General features: G+C 35.1%; 1 protein-coding gene across 2 annotated transcripts in view; it reads right to left on the bottom strand.

Annotated features, from left to right (window-relative positions):
* UCHL5 (ubiquitin C-terminal hydrolase L5) overlaps positions 1-21,034 on the bottom strand; it is a 36,981-nt gene that overhangs the window by 7,905 nt on the left and 8,042 nt on the right. For both annotated transcript variants that reach the window (XM_051998733.1, XM_051998734.1), the window contains exons 3-7: positions 19,648-19,753; positions 3,947-4,072; positions 3,790-3,851; positions 3,576-3,706; positions 602-665 (exon numbers count right to left, since the gene is read on the bottom strand). In XM_051998733.1, coding sequence (XP_051854693.1) covers positions 602-665; positions 3,576-3,706; positions 3,790-3,851; positions 3,947-4,072; positions 19,648-19,753 — 489 coding nt within the window. The remainder of the gene's footprint in view (positions 1-601; positions 666-3,575; positions 3,707-3,789; positions 3,852-3,946; positions 4,073-19,647; positions 19,754-21,034) is intronic.

The raw sequence follows: 21,034 nt of genomic DNA, 5'->3' as shown, positions 1-21,034 counted from the left end.
ACAATGAGCAAGATAGAATATCCAGGAAAAAAAAAAAGAGGAAGTCTTATTTTCTATTGTTAAAAGCAAATTTTTTCGCAAAACTTTTTTGACTCAAGATAGTACCTTATGTTTATGTCCACGTATATTTGTGTCCATGTCTTGTTCTGAAATTTCTAGCTCTTATTTTATTCCTAAATAAAGTTAGCCTACTTAAAGCAAGGATGTCACTTAAGGTGACAAGCAAACAAAAGACATTTAAGAGTAGTAGAGGTGAATTTTACTAAATTTCAATCTCATTTCCTAGGACTTCACTTTATCTCCCAAAGTGTACTACATACAGCCAGTTTAACTTATAAGATAAAATTTTGTGCATCATATATTACTACACAAAACCCAAATTTATTTACTACATTATTATGTCAGAGCATATTTGTTATTGCCTCCCATAAATAAGAAACACCATAACTTAAAATTAAGGGACCTCTACAAAAATAGAAATTTTATTCTTGAATGACATTAAATTTGCTAAAACTAATTTTTTTTAAATAAAAAAGAGATATGCTCCTACCAATTTTTAAAACTGGACTTTGATATCTACAAGATTTATTTAAACACTTACTTTTGAATTCTTTTCTCTATAACTGGCCTTACTGCATTAATCCAATCTTCTTGATTACATGCACCTAAAAATAAATGGAAAGCATCAAGTAAAACAAGGTTTTATCAAAACTGTTTGGCAGGTTTGGTTTAAAAACATCTCTTTTCAGGCAACAGTGGCATCTAGTGGTGAGAGGAAGAAGGCAGAAAAAAAATTTTTTTTCAGTATTACTACTAGTTGGTTTTGTTTGTTTGTTTTTGCTTTTTTTTTTTTACTTTTTGCTGAGACAATTGGGGTTAAGTGACTTGCCCAGGATCACATAAGTGTCTGAGGCTAGTTTTGAACTCAGGTCTTCCTGACTTCAAGGCTGGTGCTCTATCCACTGCCATTACCTAGCTGCCCCTAACTAGTAGTTTTAACTCTCAAGGTATGTGATAACCAGGACTAAAGTTAAGAAAGAGAACTAAACCCAAGAAAACAAAAATACAAAAACAGAAATTTGATTTCAACTTATAACTTCAAATCTAACAATTTTCAAACTCTTATCTGTTAGCAGTGATAAATAAGGTAGGAAAACTTGATTGATGAGTTTCATCTTTTGTTTCCTAAACTTATCCTTTGATGCTTAGGAGCAGTTGTGGTCAGATAAAAGGAAACAAAAAAATGCAAGAAGATAGGATAGTTCAAAAATTGAAAAATGTCGACAATGAAACTGAGAATCCACAAAATAACATTACTATTAGGGCAAAAATTTTAAATATAGAAAGAATATTTTAAATCTAGAAAATGTTTGAGATTTTAAATAAAAAGTATGTATTTCTTTAACTTCATAGAAAATAAACTTAGAAAGATATATTGGAGGCTGTTGTTCGATCCTAACTGGCTCTTCACCACCCACAGAACAAAATAGACATTTTGAAATGTCAACACAGAAGTAAAGAAAAACAAAGAAAAGTATGGATATTTCATAAATTCTTAAGAATTATATTGAGATTATTTTTTAACATGCTATACAAAGAAGAAACAAGTGTCTTCTCAGAATCGTCTTCATAAGTCTTAAAAGAGTTAAGGAAGTTAAATGAGACTGACAGTAGTTTTGTTCTGCTTGATTGCCTGAGGAGAAAACAGAAATAAAAAAAATGGGAGGCTATGTTGTGGAGAAAGGGAAGAAAAAAGGAGGGAACTCATTCTCTCACATAAAAAGTTTGCTAAAGTAAAAGATTATAGAAATAAAAAAGGAGTAGAGAGAACTGGAATCTTGATGCTCTTCTCTCAATTATAGTGATGGTAGGAATAAAGGGAAAGATAGGGAAAAGTTCAAGAGAATGAATGAATATTAATAGTCAAAACTTTAAATGTGAGCAGAACAAATTGTCTCAAATATAACATGACAGAATGAATGAGAAGCAGAATTGAAAAATGTTCTTTATTACAGGAAAAACACTTGAAGCAAAAACTCAAACATCAAAGATGAGCTGAAGCCTCAATCTATTAAGTTTCAGGTGTGAATCAAAAAAGCAAAAGTAGCAATTATAATTTCAGATAAGCATACAGTAGATATAACTGTGAAAGAGAAAAGCAGGGAAACTAAAACCTGATTAAAAGCGCCTTATGTACTTAAAAGAAAAAAATTAATTGAACCGAGGGACAAATAGACAACAAACTTATAATAGTAAAGGAATCCAGACCTAGACAAATTTAACAAAAAGATTAACAAGGAAAAGTTAAAGATCTGAGGACAACTTTGGGCAAAAAATAAAAATGATAGACCTCAAAAAAATCAGTGAATAGAAACGAATATACATTTTCAGTGTACATGATACTTTTACAAAAATCATCCATAGACTGAGGTGTAAAAGTCTCACCACCAATGCAGAAAAGCAGAAATACTAAATATATCATTTACATATTAAAATGCAATAAGAGCTAAACTTAATAAAAGGCCTTTGAAAAATGAATTAAAAACAAGTATATGCTAAAATAACTTTCTCAATAATATTTTTCCTTCAAATTACATGTAAAGATAGTTTTCAACACTCATTTTTATAAAATTTTGAGTTCCAAATTTTTTCTTCCTCCCTCTCTTTCCTCCTCCCTCCCCCAAGACAACAAGCAATCTGTGATATATTGATAGAAATAGAGTCTACGTTTCCATATTTGTCATGTTATGAAAGAAAAAAAGCAGGACACAAAGGAAAAACCACAAAGAAAAAGCAAAAGAAAATAAAAACTAAGAATAGTATGCTTCAATCCTCATTCAGTCTCCATAGTTTTCTCTCTAGATGTGGATGGCATTATCCATCTCAAGAGTCTAAATAACTTAATCCTAAGAAGTAGAGGGTGTTAAATAAATCATAGAAGCCATAGAAAATTTCCAAAACACTAAAAAATGAGACAACATAACAAAACATAAGGGTAACATCTAAAAAGTAGTCCTTGGGGAGGGAAAATTTCTATTTCTAAATATCAACAATCTAGTATCAATAAAAAACAGGGAGAACAAATTGATGAAAGTGGGTATATAACTAAGAAAACTAGAAAAATAAAGCAGAAAGACCCAAGCAGAAACTCTGGAAATCAAAGAAGAGCTTAATAGAAACAAAGCAAAAAACTCCGAAACAAAGCAAAAAACTCCAAACCAAAAAACTCATTGAATTAATAAAACTAGGAGCAGGTCTTTTGGAAACAAAAACAAACCACTAATAAAACAAATAAAGTAGCAAATTTGATTTTCTTTTAAAAAAGGAAAATCAAATTGCTCATATCAAATATATATTAAAAAACAGATTTCAAAAAAAACTGAAAAGGAAAAAAGTCAGGAAATATTTTGCTCTATGATACAATAGTAAAACTGATAAAATATCTGAAATGGATACTTACAAAAATATAAAAAGCATGAAACCTCAAATTCTGTCCAAAAAGAGATTTGATTACACATGATAAAAACAACTAGCTGACATAAATTGTTACTAGCTACTTAACAATATATACTTACCTAAATCAATGGGTCCTTCTCTTAATCCATCTAATTCATATAGTCTTCCATTGACAGGAACATAACTAACAAAATGAAAAGCATCTTCTTCTTTTGCTGATGTTTTTGCATCAAATTCAAACATTTGTTGTCTAGAGCAAGGAAAAGATCAAAGTTAAAGAGAGGAATGAAATATAGAAAAATATTATTTTAACATAATTTAAATTCCCACTACCTGGCAAAGCTGTTGTGAACTTGTCGAATCACTTCTGAGTTGCTTAATGCCAATCCTTTCATCTAAAATTTTTTTAAAAATTAAAACACATTTTTAAAATAAAGCATATTAAAACAAGAATTCACTTCCCAAATGATGTAAAAAATGACATACTTACAGCAGCATCAAAACTTTGTGAAAATTCTTTAAACTCTGAAAGTGTTTCCCCTAGATGGACATCTTGATGAGTACAATTCAATAACACACTGACTATGGCTTGAGTTGCACAAGCATTATTTATTACCTTTAATACAAAAAAAGAGAAAACATTACTGTTACACAAACTGTTACACAAATAGTTAATTTATGATAATAGTTCAAATTGTGTTTCAAAAATTCCCTGGGTTTCTTGACTTCTTTAAATTATTAAAGACATTTAATTTTAGTTCTTTTCTAACCACTTTGGACAAGGAAATTGATCTGGTATAGTGGTACCTGAATATACAGAACACATTTGTGATATCAAAATCTGAAAAAGCAATGCACAGAAAATCATTTCTCCTGTTCGATTTCTGAAATTTGGTTGATTAAAATTGGAATTTTCCCTTCTATTTTTATTCCCACCTTTACTGATGTTATTACCCAAACGTAGAATAATATTCTAACCTTCCAATCCAACTCAAATCCCATGTCCCTTTATAAAAAGTTTCCCTGTAATAATTTTACAACCCATATTGATCACTACTTTCTCTGAATTCCCATTAGCATTTAATTGACAAATGCGTGGGTCTTTTCTCAATCCTCAGAGTTCTTTGACATTTTTAATCATTCTCTTTTCCTGGATACCTTCACCTCTCTACATTTTTGTGATACCACTCTCTACTGGTTCTTTTATGAGCCTGACTATTCCTTCTCATGTCCTTTGCTAGAATTTCATCTAGATCAATCACACCAATTGTTGGTATCATGTTTCCCGAGGCTCATTTCTGAGCCCCTTTTTCTTCTCTCTCTATATCAGAAGATTTAAAAGAAGTACATGAACTTAATTTTTTTTTGATAACTACATTTTAATAAAATTAATTTCCTTTGTTATTCTATGTATTTTAGGCAATTAAAAACATTCTAAGGAAGGACCTAAGGGTTTCACAAGACTGCCAAAGGAGTCTACTATACAAAAAAGGATTAAGAACCCTTGTTCTAATCTCTTTCTTGAACTCAATCCCACATCACTTCACAACTCAACACGCCCAAAACAAAACTCATTTTCCTTTCTTCCAAACCCTCCCAATGTTTCCAAATGTTCCTATTACTATCAAAGGTACCAATATCCTCATTTATTTTCATCTCACATATCCAATCTACTTCAAAATCTTGTGATTTTTATCTTTACAGCATCTAATATATACATTCTTTTCTCTCCAGTCACACAATATCCATGCTAGTACAGGCTCATCACCCTCACTGCTGAACTATTTCAAAAGCCTTTTAATTGGTGTCCTTAGCTCATTTCTCTTCATCCCAATCCATCCTCTAACTCAGCTGTCAAAGTGAATTCCTAAAACAGAGATCTACCCACATCAATTCCTTAACTAAGTTCCAATGGTTCCTCATTACCCAGGATCAAATATAAAATTTTGTCTGGACTTTGACAACCTAGATCCTTCCTACCTTTCCAGTTGACTCTCAAAACACCCATTTGAAAATCTAGTTATATTGCCCTATTTTCTGTTCGTTCAATATGATACTGTATCTTTTCACTGGCTGTCCCTGGAATGATCATCTTCTTCAGAATAGCTCCTGGCTTCCTGTAAGACACAACTGAAAAGTAACCCCTCTGCAGGAGGTCTTTAGCTAGTTATTCTCAATTCTAATGCCTTTTGAGATAATCTTCCACTTACACTGTCTGTCCGACTGTCTATCTGTCTGTCTCTCTCTCTCTCTCACACACACACACACACACACATTATCTGCATATTATCTCATTAATAAATGCCCTTGACTATAATGCAAGTGCTAATACTAAAGTTCAATTAACTTTGCTAAGGACTACTTTTGGAACTAATGGTTTATGACAATTTTTTTTTTTAAATCCCTTGTTTAATGACTAATGAAAATTGACAAACACTAAAAATGTCAGATGTCTTATTCTCTTGTTTAAAAAACAAGTTGTCAAAAATATGGGGAAGGACTTATCACTAGTCTTATTTATCTTTTGTAAAGAGCTACCCGTGCATTCATAATGAGTATAGTTTCACTGTTTGCCTTTAAAACTCAAAAAACTTAAAAACTTGTGTTGCTGTTATGCCCCCTGCTGATATGATCAAGCTGGTGAATCATTCACAATCTCCAGCACTATTCACTAGCTAGGTGGGACAGTGTCCCAGCAACCTTTCCCCTAGGTTTACAGAAGGTAGTCAAGACAGAAAAGTTAATAACAATATTGTAGTAAAATGCCCTAAATCTGTCATCTGACAGCTGAAGATATGATTTAGATTTTAAAATATTTTAGTTTTTAAAAATTTATTTGTTGTACAATATTTATGGTACTCTATAAGTTCCACTGTAATTCCAATAGGCCCCAGCAGAGCCTTTTTAAATTTCTGCATGGAAAGCTGACTGCCAGGAGAAGCTGTTGCTCACTGGGCTAGGTGTCAGAAATTTGGGTCATGCTGAAGTGTTTCAAGGTTTGAGGCTCTAGCAGAAGCTTATTAGTTTCAACCAATGATTGAAGGTAGTTACCTCCCTTTGGAGGAGACAATCCTAATCTTATTTATATCAGTCAAGCTCCTCAGACCAGAAGGTTCCCTGCTGCTGCTTGATTGCTTTTAAGATAATAAAGCCCCCTTTCCTCAGAGAAACAAGTTCAAATCTTTATCAATTTTACCTATCAATGAAGCCATGCTTGCTCATTGTATTCTAAAAAGTGAATATAATATTGTCTGAAATCAATGTTTTGGTTGGTTTTGTTACTTGAAATCATAAAAGGTTACAGAATTCTAGGGAATTACTAATTAAAAAATGTTTTGCTTATTGCTAATGTTATTTTGTGTACTGTAATTTATGGGTTATTTCATATTTACTGTGTTAAGAAACAATATCAGAATAAATGTTTTGTTATGAAAAATTACATACCGAAGTGTACTTTCAGCAATCTCTAGTAAAATATTAGTTTTTGTGCCTGAGGGAACTTAACACCGCACTTTCCCTAGGTTCAATGTATCAATATTCACTTTTTTATTTTCTCGCCATTTTCTAGTAAGTACAAATAGAAGACTGTGCCAGTATTTACCACATATACAGCAAAAATAAATAAATGAGTAAATCACTTTGTATTAAAAGTCTACTTCATGAACAGCACTGTCAAGCACTGAGTGGAACTCAAACCAAACAATTCTACATTTAGATTGCAATCTATACTAAATATTTTTGGAATAAGTCTATAGAGAATGTACTACACATAGAAAATAAAAATTGACACTATACAAGAATAATATGCAAATTTTGTAATTGTTCCAAATTTTCCTTGGCTATACATATACTGTCAGTTTCACCCCATTCAAGGATGACTCTTCACAAATACTCATTTCTAGTCATGATGATCTTTTGGAGCTCCAGACCCACATATTCTAAAGTCTCCTAGACATCTCCTGTTGCATGATATTCAATGCAAATATATACAAACCAAACTTACCTTCTTCCAAAAACCTACTCCTCTCTTAACTTCCCTGTAAAGGACATCACAATTTTGTTACCCAAACTTGAAATTTCAGTTAAAAATTCATTTCTTAATGTTCAAAAATAATTTATTTTCTCTTAGGGCCCCTAACCTCTAATCAACTATCACCTTCTTCTCAAATGTACTGCTACAGTTCCTTGCTTCTAATTCCTCCCTTGCTGTTTTCTTAATACCATGCTAAATCAAAACCTATTATCTAGATAGTTACAACAATATTCTGACTTAACTTTCTTCCTAAGTCCTAGCTATAATCAACTACTGATATTCATTCTATTAACTATGTGCCTGCCAAATTAGACTATTTGCTATTCTCCAAACACACAGTATATGAATGTTAAGTCTCTTGAGATTTATTTATATCACTCCCACTTGTCTGCAATACACACCATCTCTGCTTATCAAAATACCCATCTTTCAAGGCCAAGTTGTGTTATCATCTCTTTCATAAAATTTTCTGACTCCCCCTACAGAACTGATTTTTTACTCTTCTCAAGTCAAATAGAATATCACAACTCTCCAATAAAAGCACTAAATATATTCTATTGCACGTTGTCATTATTTGTATGCCTCTTTTAACTCCTCTCTATAAATTCCTCTTTTTCATTTTTATACCTCCAACAGCACATTAAACAAAGCAGCCAAAGCATCATTGATAATTGAACTTCTTTCCAATGGAGCCAGACCATTATTTTAAAAATTCTCTTTAATATGGCCAGTTCTGTAAAATAACCTACCAATCGGCCCATGCTGATTTTGTAAAAAATCTTCTCAGGTTTTAAAAATGAATTTGGTGCCACCAAGTGGCTGAAATATATACTATTAATTCAGAAACAATCTTTAACTTGTTAGTGTAGTGTAGCTAACTGAACTTATAGGAGCCTGAAAAATAAAAGTTCAAATTCTGCTTTAAACAATTAGCAGCTTTGAAATTCTAGACTAGTCAACAGCTCTCAGCTTGTTTATTCATCTGTAAAATGGAGACAAGAGTATCTCCTTTTACAGGATTATTGTGATGATTAAAAGAGATAATTTATGCAAAGTATTTTGCAATCATTAAAGTATAATTACAAAAAACAGAATTTGAAAGCTGGGATATCAGTAGGACTCTAGTACAAACCACACATGAAAAGAAACCCCTCCATTATAACATACTCAACAAATGATTTGTATAGTCACCGATTGAAGATTTCCACAAAGGTAAACCACCTTCAAAACAAGGTCATTCTCCTTTTAGAAAGCTCTAATGGTCGGTTCTGCACACATATATTGTATCTAGGATATACTGTAACCCATTCAACATGTAAAGGACTGCTTGCCATCTGGGGGAAGGGGTGGAGGGAAGGAGGGGAAAAATCGGAACAGAAGTGAATGCAAGGGATAATATTATAAAAAATTACCCTAGCATGCGTTCTATCAATAAAAAGTTATTAAAAAAAAAAAAAAAGAAGAAAGCTCTAATTGTTAAGTTTTTCCTGACACCAAGTATAAAGAACATTTTTTTTGCAACTTCTGTAAACTGTATCTGATTCTACCTACTTGATAACAGACTAATTCCTCCTCCACATGACAAACCTTCATATTTTTCTGTCATGTTACACTTGACATCTCTTCAAGCTAATTATGCTTAATTCTTTTAACTATTTTGACTATGACATGGACTCAAAGCCCTTCACCATCTAGGTTGCCCTTCTCTAAAGATCATAAAGATTGAAAGCTGAAAGGAAACTCTCTAGCTAATCAATTTTCTTAAATTGCAACACTCCAAATGACCATATTACTCCAGATGAGGTCTAACAAATTAATAAAGCTCGAGATTACATTAAGTTTGGGGAGAATTGATACCATACTTGCTGACTCACTGACCTTGCAATACACTAAAATCCATTACATATTTTTTGACTACTAACTATCCAAGCTCTCTCATCTCAATATGAGATATATTTGTGAAATTTATTTTTTTTTGTAGCCAAGTACATCTACCTGGTACATCACATCAACGTTTTTAGCACACCAACATCTTGTATTCTGATTCTGGCTCCAGTGTATTGACATTATCACATGCGTCCAATATAACAAGTTGCTGAGGACATATCAATTTTTTATATTTATAATATCAAGAAATGTTTAACTTCAATATTATTTATCCAGTTTTCATTTATATCAATTTCTTCAGACTTTAATTTGCAAGCAATTTTTCAACATAATCTTGTCAAATTCTAGATCTCATTGAATCTCAGATTACGAAAGGACCTGAAACCATGAAATTCAACTTGTACCAAAAAAGGTAGTTCTCTACAATTTTGCTGACCAATATCAATCCAGTCATTTTCTTAAAGACCTTTAGAGAAACAAAACCAGAAAAAGACAAGTTCTCAGACTTCTTTATGCATGTCATGAATTCCTCTGGCAATTTGATGAAGGTTACAGATTCTCTTCCATTTTTTTTTAAAATAGAATTGTTCTCTTCTTCCATTTTACCAATTCTATTTTTCAAGGAGTTGTCTTCTTTTTCCATTTCACCATATGTATTTTTAAGTAGTTTTCTTCAATATGTTCCCTGTTCCAAACTCTCTTATAAGTCTTAAGAATTCTTCTAAAAGAGCCTTTTCAATTCTAATTCACATCACCCTTCAAAGCTTCATCTGGAGGACTTTTGTCTTTAGTGTCCTCAGGAGTTTGAGATCTGTTTTTCCCTGTCTCCATAATAACTATCTATGATCCGAGGTCTTTTTTGATCATTTTTAAAAAAGGTTGAGTGAGGTCTGCTCCAAGGACTCAGGGGACATTGTCTGGAGCCTTTTCTTACACTGCCCTGGGGCTGATGGTGCCACAGGTTTCCTTCCCATGCTGGATGGGTGTGGCCAAGTCTTTCTTGTTATGTTGGAGTTCAGGGGCTCCCTATTTGCTTTCTGCAGTTGCAATGGAGATCTCACAGCTAGTCTGCAGATTCACTGGCTTCTGAACCAGCACACAGTAGCCAGTGTTGCTGTATTTTGGCTAAGAGCCTCCCACTAGATTCCCCACATTGGGCCAAGTCCCCTACTGCTCAACTGAGACAAACCTTCCCTGAAATCTTTCCAAAATATATTATGCTGGAAATTGGTTACACTCCAAATATCTGTGGGTTGTGTCACTGCAAAATCTATTCAGAGGACTGATCTAGTATTGTGCTAAGGGAAGCCAGGAAGAGCTCAGAAAAATTCTGTCTCCTCTCCATCTTGGCTCTGCCCCCTCATTAAAAAAAAAAAAAAAATCATAACTGTAAGAAATGCTTAGAAATGAAAACAATTTGTATTTTTTCCCCTCTATCCAAGTTAATGAATCTCCTGAAATCTATACATAGATTTCTGGGAGGTTCACAGACTCCAGAAAAAGAATCTTTCTTTTAGACCCTCTCAGGTTATCAACAATCTTCCATAGCCCTGAAGCGCTTTGATTCAGCCCCCAAAGGGAAATGCCAATTCTCAATATACTTTTTTAAACTAAAACAAACTTGCCAAGCTTAAGAGATAAGACGAACTCAAAACTTTTTGACTCCAAGTCCAGAATTCTGATTTCTTACATCATATGCTTCCTCTTATTACAGGTTACCTTATCAAGAAAACTCAAGATTTAAAAAATACTATTCTTCTAAGTGATTTGTGAATATACTATAGTTACAGGGATTTTGCATTTCATTACAAAAAAAAAAAAAAAAAAAAAAAGGATGAGTTCTACATAACAATTATTTGAAGATTGGCCCCAATCAATCAATCAGCAAGTATTTAACAAGCACTTAATCTATGTTTCAAGTCATAGATTCTATGGATAGTAGCACCTAAGGATACAAAGAATAAGTGGTCTTTGCCTTCAAGATGAAATTTACATTCTAATGGAAGAGAAAAGTATATATGTCAAACACACACACATGTATCCCTATACATATGTGTATACACAACATGATTTAAATGAATAAAAGATTGATTTGGAAAAGAGTGCATGAGTTAGCTGGTGGAATAAAGGGTTCATGTAGAAAACAACAGTTAAGCTGTATTTCAAAGGAAACTAGGGTGGTAAGAAGGAAGTACATTCTAGGAATGATAGACAGCTAGTCAAAGCACTGTGAACAAAACAATAGTAAGTTTACCACTATACTAAATTGCAGAGTACACAGAAGGGAGTAAAATATAAGGATACTAGAAAGATTCAGACTGTTGAGATCTAAGTGCCAAATACAGGATTTTTTTATCTGATCCTAGAAGTGACTAGAAATCACTGAAATTTGTTGAGTTGGAGTGAGAAATGGTTAGAACTGCATTTGAGGAAAATCACTTTAATGATAAGTAGAACAAAAGATAGATATGAGTGAGGAGAGGCTTCAAGTAGGCAAATCAATTAGGAAGCTAACAAACATACTGATATAGGCAAGAGAAGATTAGAGCCAAAATCTAGATGGTAGCCAAAATCTTGGAAAGGAAAGGATTTATGAGAGATTTGTTAAAGAGATAGAAGGTGGGGTACATGAGAATGAGGGGTCAATATCATGCCAAAGTTGTGTTCCCAAATCTAGATAACTAAAAGAATAAGTGGTGCTCTTAACCAGTCACCATGAATTTTTAAAAGTTACCTTCATCTTATATTTATATCTGCTTTCTTAATTTAAAAATAAATACTCTGCCCATTTCACCAGTTTTTATTGTATATATCATATTTTTAAAATACAATAAAAGCTCAAATCAAAGCCAATTAAGAATAAGAGACATTACTGGAGAAGGAACACTGTACAAAACAATAGCCTTGTAATCAGGACAGACATAGGTTCAAAATCAAGGCCTAATTACTTGTATGACCTTAAGCAATCACTTATTTTTTCACTTACATTAAAAAGGGACTAATATATTACCTAATTCATAAGATTCTGAGGAAAAGTGCTTCAGAAATGTTAAAGCACCAAAGAAAAGGAATTATCAACAGAACTATTAAGAGGTGCTTTTATTTTTAGCTTGTTCCCTTTCCAAAATTGTAATTTCCACAATATAATACAATTAACTTTAAGGAATTACATAAGTTTTAGAATAAGGAAAAAGAAGAAAGAACAAGAAGAGGAGGACACTGATAAAGCAGCTGAAAGTATGGAGAATTAGATCTTGAGTACCATAAGCACAGCCTGAAAAGGAAATGTGAGGAGAAAGAGGAAGGGGGAATGGACTGATAACACAGTTGGAAGGCATAACCAGGCATACCCAAGTTGAGTACTATGCACTGCCTCTGCCTCTCCTTTCATCTCTGCCTATACCCCAGGAGGCACCCTTAGTGCATTCTCCATCTTGTGACGCTCCTCCATCAATTTTGTCTTCATGGGTGGAGGGAGGAGCAGTGGGAAGGGCAGTGACACCATCACCGCCCATATAGAAGTCCTGCCCATCCCCTATTACTTGATTACAAAAGGTGCTAATTAAAGCCAAAAAGGAAGGGCAGAATACAGCTGATGTGAGAAATTTGAGATTTGAGAAACTTATCCTGTGATTGAAGAGTTTAACTTTTCAGGTCAAGAAAAACAAAGATATACTCCTTTTAATCTAGAAATTATCAAGGATCTGAAAAAGAGTTAAGCTCTTTGGGTCTGTATTATCTTATGTTAATATGTTATGAGAGAATTTATCTTCTGAAGTTTTAACCCCTAACAATTGGAAATCTATAGCAAGGACATGTTTAAAACCTGGACAAACTTGCTGTTGCTTTCAGAGTATGGTGAACTCTGTAGGATATGAGCCCAACAAAATAGGCAAACTGGAGTTAATATACCAATCACCTGTGACCAACTAACAAGTGTAGTCTTTATGCAGACACTTTAGCACAGATTAATTACCATGTTAGAGACTTTCCTTCTGATAATTGCCATGTATGCCATGTCAGCTGGTAGGGTGGACCCAGGAGGTAGAAGGAGGCTTGGCCTCTGAGGCAGAGGTTGTGTCTTACAAGTGTTACCTCTAGATGGCAAAGGGTGTGTCCTCATGCTAGATTTTTTCTTAGGACTCAGCACTAACTCCAGGTGTCTCTCTTCTGTGGATCCACCTACTCACTGCTGAGTGAGCTAGGCACAAGGCAATCCAGAGGAGAGTAAATATAAATGGCCAGCTTTGCCATAGGCGAAGAAGATGCGGAGAGAAAGACAGAGATGTAGAGAGGTTCAGAGATTACCAATGATGAAAGACAATTTGGCATTTTAACATCAGTCTTGTCTCCATATTTATCCAAGGAAGATTGCTATGTATGGCCCTGGCAATCAGAACCCTCAGAGGTAAGAGGTTATACCCCTATAATAGCATATGAGCAAATTGCCGCTGCTGATATCAAAGCATGGGACACCCTCCCAATAAGACAAGATAGAGGGGAAGCCTTCACGAAAATAGCCCAAAGTCCAAATGAACCCTTTGCTGATTTTGAAGGATATTTGCAGATAGCTGTCATATGAACTATTGGTGAAAATGCAGCAACAGAAATTATGATAAGACAACTTGCTAAAGGAAATGCTAATGAGGTTTGTAGAATGATTACATTAGGACTACACAAGGGTGCTCCTTTAGAGGAGATCGTAAGATGCTGTGCCACAGTGGGCTTTCAAATGCCTTTTATAGCCAGGCTGTGATGCAGACTTCCCAAGATCCCATAATGGCAAGACAGGGTCCCTTTTGGCAAGGGACTTCCAGAGAGACTCGTCAATGCTTTCAGTGTGGTAAAAGTAGGGCATCTACTCAATGTTGGCAGAGACAGAATGAGAAAACAGGATGGGAGAACTAGACCCCAAATCCCATGTCCAAAATGTAACAAAGGCTTTCCATTGGGCCTCAGAATGTAGACTGATTCAGGGAAAAGAGATGAGGGGCTCAGCTCCAGGGCCCAACGCAAAAAACACTTGGAGCATGATGGCAGCCTATGCTACACCCAGAGTCATTAGAAGTTCAGTACTCAGACATGACCAATCGGCCAAGAAACAACCTGATGGAAAAAGAGGATTGCAGAGAATAGAGCTGTATGCAGCTGGGACTACTGAAATATCCCCTGAGGAGGTGAAATCTGTTCCTCTCCAGCAGCATATGGATCCCTTGCCTCCAGGCACAGTAGGCTTGACCATTTCACCTACTCAGAGTGCTTATAAAACAGTGTCCATCCATACACTGATGTGGGAAACTGGGGAATGTGTAGATAATATTCCAGTCACTAATACAGATTGACAATGTATAACCAACCGGGGGAAAAAGTAGCATCAGGTTTACTGATATAGATTCCTAATAGGCAATCTGGTGATATTTGCCCAGATTTTGACTCCCAACAACAGAATCCAAGAATATTCTGAAGTGCAGCTGTTACAACTGATCATCCTAAGCTCGCTATCTATTTAAATGGCATACCATTAGAAGGGTTGATAGACACAGGTGCAGATCGTAGTCATTAGAGGTGCCAACTGGCCCAGTCACTGGCCAAAGAATAAGGCAGACAACTATATGTCTGGCATAGGAGAATCAATAGCAGCTGAAGTTAATGCTATTCCTTGAGACAGGAATTTTTACTCCTTTTATGGTTGAAAAAATCCCCATCAATCTGTGAGGAAGAGACATCTTACAACAGTTAGGATTACAAATCAGTACTTCAATTTTTTTAGGCAGGGCTGCTGTTGAAGGCCTGCCAACACTCTCACCTGTTCCTATCCAATGGAAAACTGATACACCAGTGTGGATAGAATAGTGGCCCTTAGGTAACGATAAAATTCAGGCCTTTTTAGATACAGTACAGGAGCAACTTGACCAAGGACACTTCCAACCTTCTCTAAGTTCTTGGAAATCCCCAGTATTTCTTGTAAAAAAAAAAAAAAAAAAAAAAAAAAAAAAATCTGGAAAATGGAGGATGTTGACTGATTTAAGAAAAGTAAATGAACAGATGGAAACTATGGGAATTCTTCAGCCTGGGCTTCCTTCTCCTACTTAATTGCCTAAAGAATGGCCTCTTTGGGTTATAGATATTAAGGACTGTTTCTATTCTATCCCTCTAGATAAAGGGGATATGAAAAGATTTGCCTTTTCAGTGCCCAGCGTTAATTTAGCTGAGCCTTATAAAAGATAAAAATGGACAGTTTTGCCACAGGAATAGAAAAAAACCCTACTATATGTCAAATGCATGTTGCTGTTGCTTTTACTCCAATAAGAAAAGCATTTCCAAAAGTTATGTTATTACAATACATGGATAATACATTGGGCTATGCACCTGAGGAGCAAAATGTTAGAAGCATGTCTACAAAAGACCACAGAAACACTAAGGAATTACAAATAGCACATAGCTCCAGAAATAATTCAAAGGAACTCTCTTTTTCAATACTTTGGATATTAAGTACAACCTAAGGTGCTTACAGTACAAAAACTTTCCTTAAGAACAGAGAAGTTAAAGACCTTAAATGACTTTCAGAAATTGATAGGAGATATTCCAATGGATGTGTCCAGTGTTAGGCTTAACTACCTATCAATTGCAACCATTATATGACAGTTTAAGGGGAGAAAGTGCTTTATCTCACCAAGCCAGCTTACAAAAAAAGCTTTTTAGGCTGTGAGAGTACTTGAACTGGCTTTATCCAATATGGTTGAAAGAGTCACTCAAAAACCCTTGGAAATAATCAGTTTTTGCTACAAAAGAGGCACCCACAGCAGTCCTTCATCAGGGAGAGTGTGATAGAGGGGGTGAACCTCCCAGCACAACCAAAACAAAGTCTTACTCCTTACCCAGTGCTTGTGGCTAGAATTTTATTAAAAGCCATTAAGGGAGTAGTACAATTATCTAGGATAAGACCTGACAAGACACACACCTTTTATACCAATGCACAAATTAATGTACACCGTGAAACCATCCTAGAGTGGCAAATTTTATTGGCCCCGGCTCCAAATTTTACATAGACGGGTCTCCATTAAAGATAAACAGACTATTACATAATTGATAATAGATTCTTGGAAAGGTTTCTAAGGTTCCTCATAAAGGACCAACTATCTTTACAAATACATCCAAACATAATATTTGTACTGTATACTTTCATGACTTAACTATTAAGAGAGTAGTCAGAACTCCTTTTCAGTCCACTCAGCAGAATGAATTGTATGCAATCATTCTAGCTCTTACTTATTATCCAGGAGATATAAATATAATATCTGATTCAGCCTATTCAATAGGTGTGGTACAAAGAATTGCCATAGACCCAAAATTTGTAGCTTCTAATATTTATCAGCTCTTTAAGGAACTTCAAAAGCAAGTGAGAAAGCATCCAAGTAAGATTTATATCTTGCATGTCCACTCACATAGTGGACTTCCAGTTCCTATTTTTGATAGTAATTCAAAGGCAGACAGCCTTCTAACCATGTTAGCCAATACTCCTTTATTTCAGGCAGCCCAAGAATCTCATTCTAAATATCATCAGGCTGCTTGAGCTTTATGTTTGCAATTTGGGATAACAAAAGAGGAAGGCCTGTATAGCTTGCCTTCCGTTCTACACACCCTCCAGGAAAGAACCCTTGTGGTTTGAGACCTAATGAAATTTGGCAAATGGATGTGACTCATTATAAATCTTTTGCTCATCTTTTATCCATTTTGTAGTAGATACCTTTTCAGGATTTACTTTTGCAACACCAGCAGCAAGAGATAGCCCGAGTAGTCACTGAATTCCTCATACAAGCATTTGCAATTATGGGTGCACCTCAAGCAATAAAAACAGATAATGGAGCTGCATATACAAAAATTTTGCACACTTTTGTGCACAGTATAAGATTTTACACACCACTGGCATACCCTTTAATCCTCAAGGACAGGCAATAGTAGAGAGGAGAAACAGAGACATCAAGACGCTCCTCCAAAAACAAAAGAAAGGGGGAGCTATAGGTAACCCTAGAGAACTTTTAAATTTAGCTATACAATTAACTTCTTAATTTTTAACAAAGATGCACTATCTCTGGCAGATAGGTTTTATAACCTATCGGCAGGGCAGTGTCCAGTGAGAGCAGCCCCACTATCTTTAGATAATCAGCAGGTGATGTGGAGAGACCCAGAAAGTGGTGAATGGAAGGGACTAGAGAGGCTAACTGCTTGGGGGAGAGAGTTTGTTTGTATCTCTACAGATAGAGAAGGAATCAGATGGGTGCCAACAAGCTGTATTTGCCTTGTCCATTGGAGAGAGACGGAGCAGACCCTTGAAACGGAGAAGACCCAAGAAACATCGGATGGTTCCATCGCTGACTGTGCCCATCACTGAAAGAACATAGCAGTTATGGCAATTGACTCATGGACATCAAAAATTGTTAATGATACTGATGCAGGACGTGAAGACACTTGGGAATCATTGGAATCCCTGAGACATGATGAAACTGTTGCAAGACTTCAAAATCTGCAGGAATCATTGGATTCCCTGACACGTAAAGCAATGGACAATAGATTGGTTTTGGACTATCTCTTGGCTGCTGAAGGAGGCATTATGTGTGATTGTTGTTTACATACCCTCCTTCTAGGACTTCTGGAAATCTTTTACACCATGTTGACTTATATTGTTATATCACTACTTGCACGTACAATTCATGTTTGTTACACCATACAATGCAGAGTCATCACTGCTATCCTGTGCTTTATTGCTATGTGCTTGTGTAATACCTCCCATGCTGATGGGTGTGTGCATAACCATTTCTATTAAGACCCTTCAGCCCAGAAACCTGCTAACAATATCTGGCTTGACCTCCCACTTCCATTTGGTATTTTTCATCTCTCTTCCTGAGAAGTCAGGAAGGGTGTGATCACCTCCTTTTTGGTGTTTTCAACCCCTTTCCTGAGAAGTCAGGGAGGATGAGATCACCTTTTTGGGATTCTCACCCATTTTCCTAAGAAGCCAGGGAAGGAGTAATCATCCTTTTTGGGGTTTTCACCTCCCTGAAAAGTCAGAGAGGGTGTGACCACCTGTGTTCTAAAACAAAAGCAAGCGGCTGGAATGATTGCAGAAGGCTGAAACACTGGAAAGGTGTACTTGAATCTAAGATAACAGAGTCCTTAAGGCAAAGTACCTACTCAATCTGATATAACGGTTCTATAAATATATACTTAAATGATATGGTAACATGATGGCTCTCCTCAAGATTGGCCATTGCTGAATATATAGTGGTGAATAATCTTAGGGAAGGATTGAGGATTGAGGGAGAGATTCAGATTCTCTCTGGCACAGCATGCTCAGGAGAGAAGACTTCAGGGTCCAGACTCCAGGATCCATTTCTGACGAGCCACGTGGCAGCTTGGCTGCCTCCTTCACTTCTCCTCCTAAAGACCAAGGATTTTGACTGATTCTGAGGCCCTCCAGAGAGCTAGCCCAGACATTACACTAACTGAAGAGAGAATACAATATAACAGAAAGAAAATGTGGCCTTGTATAGGTACCTTAACTTCTCAGAACCTTATTTTTCTCACCTGCAATGTTAAGAATATGGACCTGCCTCATTTAGAGGATTACTGAGAGTATTCAGTAAATTAAAATATGTGAAAACACTTTTTAAAACTATAGTTTCTAAAAAAACAAAACAAAAAACACACCATAAAACTATAGTTTCTATTAAGAGATAAAACATGCTTTCATCCAAGACCCAAGAACAATATGGTCTTCCATAATCATCAATTCTCTCGTGTCAATTTCTTTTCTTTATTATAGGCTCCTTCCCTATAATATATAAATATACTAAAGTCTTAAATAATCTCAAATACAGTATCACTGAATCCTAGTTCCCCCTTTCAAATGTCAAGCTATCTTTTTCCTTCCTCCTTTTTAAGAAATTTTTCCAATAGATTTTTTTTTACCTGCTGTCTTATTTCCTCATCACCATGAAGATTATTTCAAGCTATATTAATTCTTACAGTATAGACTTTAGATTAAAAAAATTCTGAAAATTAAACAATGAGAATTCTAGGGAAAGCCAGAGAAAAATAGAGATTAAGAAAGAAGGAACCTAATTAATAAAAGTAAAACATAAAAAAAATCAAAAATTTATCAGAATAGAATACAATTTCTTTAAATGGCTTAACATACAATAAATCTGTTGGTATAAGAGAACACTGTACTAAGTAACATAAAACCTCTATTATTGTAAGGATTGTCATACCTGCTTTGCAAAAAATATTGTGTCAAGTCTGGAATCCTGAACCACAGAGCCTGCTGGTTCTTCTCCTGGCTGCCACTTGAAAAGAAAAATTAACCCATGAACTGGCCTACAAAATAAAATACAAATTAATGATATCTTTTGTGCCAAATAGTTTTAGTAAGTTATGTTCAGCTAAATATAAATCTAAAACGAAATCAGAAACAACCCTTAAAGATAATTCCTTTCCCACTTTCCTGCTTTCTAGACCCCTCCTCCCCACAAAGGGGTAGGTTTTACTATGTAATAAAGTATTCTTTTTGAAGAAATGGATTCAACAATTATTTACTTTTTTACTGTCATATAATGAAAGCTCTGCCCTCAAATACATTATTTAGTCCTAAATTATATTAACTCATTTAAGAATGGAAAATAAGATAACTCTTTTCAATAGTTTATATGGAATTCACAAATGAAGTTCACCAGTTGAAGGGCATTTATAGGAATTAATGAAAGGATAGCTTACACTCAAATTCAATCAGTCCCCTATACAACTAGACAGGAGTGAATCACACACCTGAATGGTCTCTGCTTCTCAGCTTTCAAAGTTTTTTTTGTCAAGGAAGCCAACTTCTAGCATACCTGAAGAGTTGCTGTTAATGTTCTCAAGGTCACTGCCTGTGACCCTAACCCTTGGGAGCCCCTGCTATAGAAGATACAACTTCCCAGTCCCTGTTCTGCTTTGGCTCTCCAACAGCTGAAGAATGAGTGATTTCAAAACTGAACTCAAATATTACCTTCAAGATATCTTTCTACTTCATGCAGAGCACTGTGCTAGACACTGGGAAAGATACAGAATTAGATAAGACATAATCATTGTCCTCAGACAGCTTTCCATTTTTATGTCAGTGTCCTCATCTTGAAAATTCACTACCCTGAAGAGAGCAATTTCCTATATCTTTTCTACCAACTAGAGTTAATTCAACTAAAAACTACTGGAGCCTCTACCAATGTACCTTCAAGCCCCAGTTGTCAAAAATCCTCTCATGACAAAAACTATCCATTTTTACCCATCACAAACCACATCCAGTTATTCTACCCTAGAAGCCTTAGTTACTAGAGGCTGTCCTGCAAATCACATTAATCTGCTCAGTCTTGTGTAGTAGGATACTCCACTAAAGCTATAGAGGTAATGGGATTCCAGAATATAATGTCAGGCTCTAGCTACTGGGACTATAGTTGTTGAGAGAGAAAAAATATTTCTATTGTCTCCAGCTAAAATGTTTAAGACATTGGTGAACAGTAACAAAATTAAAGATGATCAAGTTTTACCGTAATGTATAGAATCCCATGACAGTAACAAAAATATATATGTTTGTACATATATGTTGGATTATTTGGGGTTTTTTTG

This window comes from Antechinus flavipes, chromosome 4 (genome assembly GCF_016432865.1).
Source record: "Antechinus flavipes isolate AdamAnt ecotype Samford, QLD, Australia chromosome 4, AdamAnt_v2, whole genome shotgun sequence".
Taxonomy (NCBI): Eukaryota; Metazoa; Chordata; class Mammalia; order Dasyuromorphia; family Dasyuridae; genus Antechinus; species Antechinus flavipes.
The sequence above is the reverse complement of the archived record's forward strand: the minus strand, read 5'-3'. Positions and strand labels throughout refer to the sequence as shown.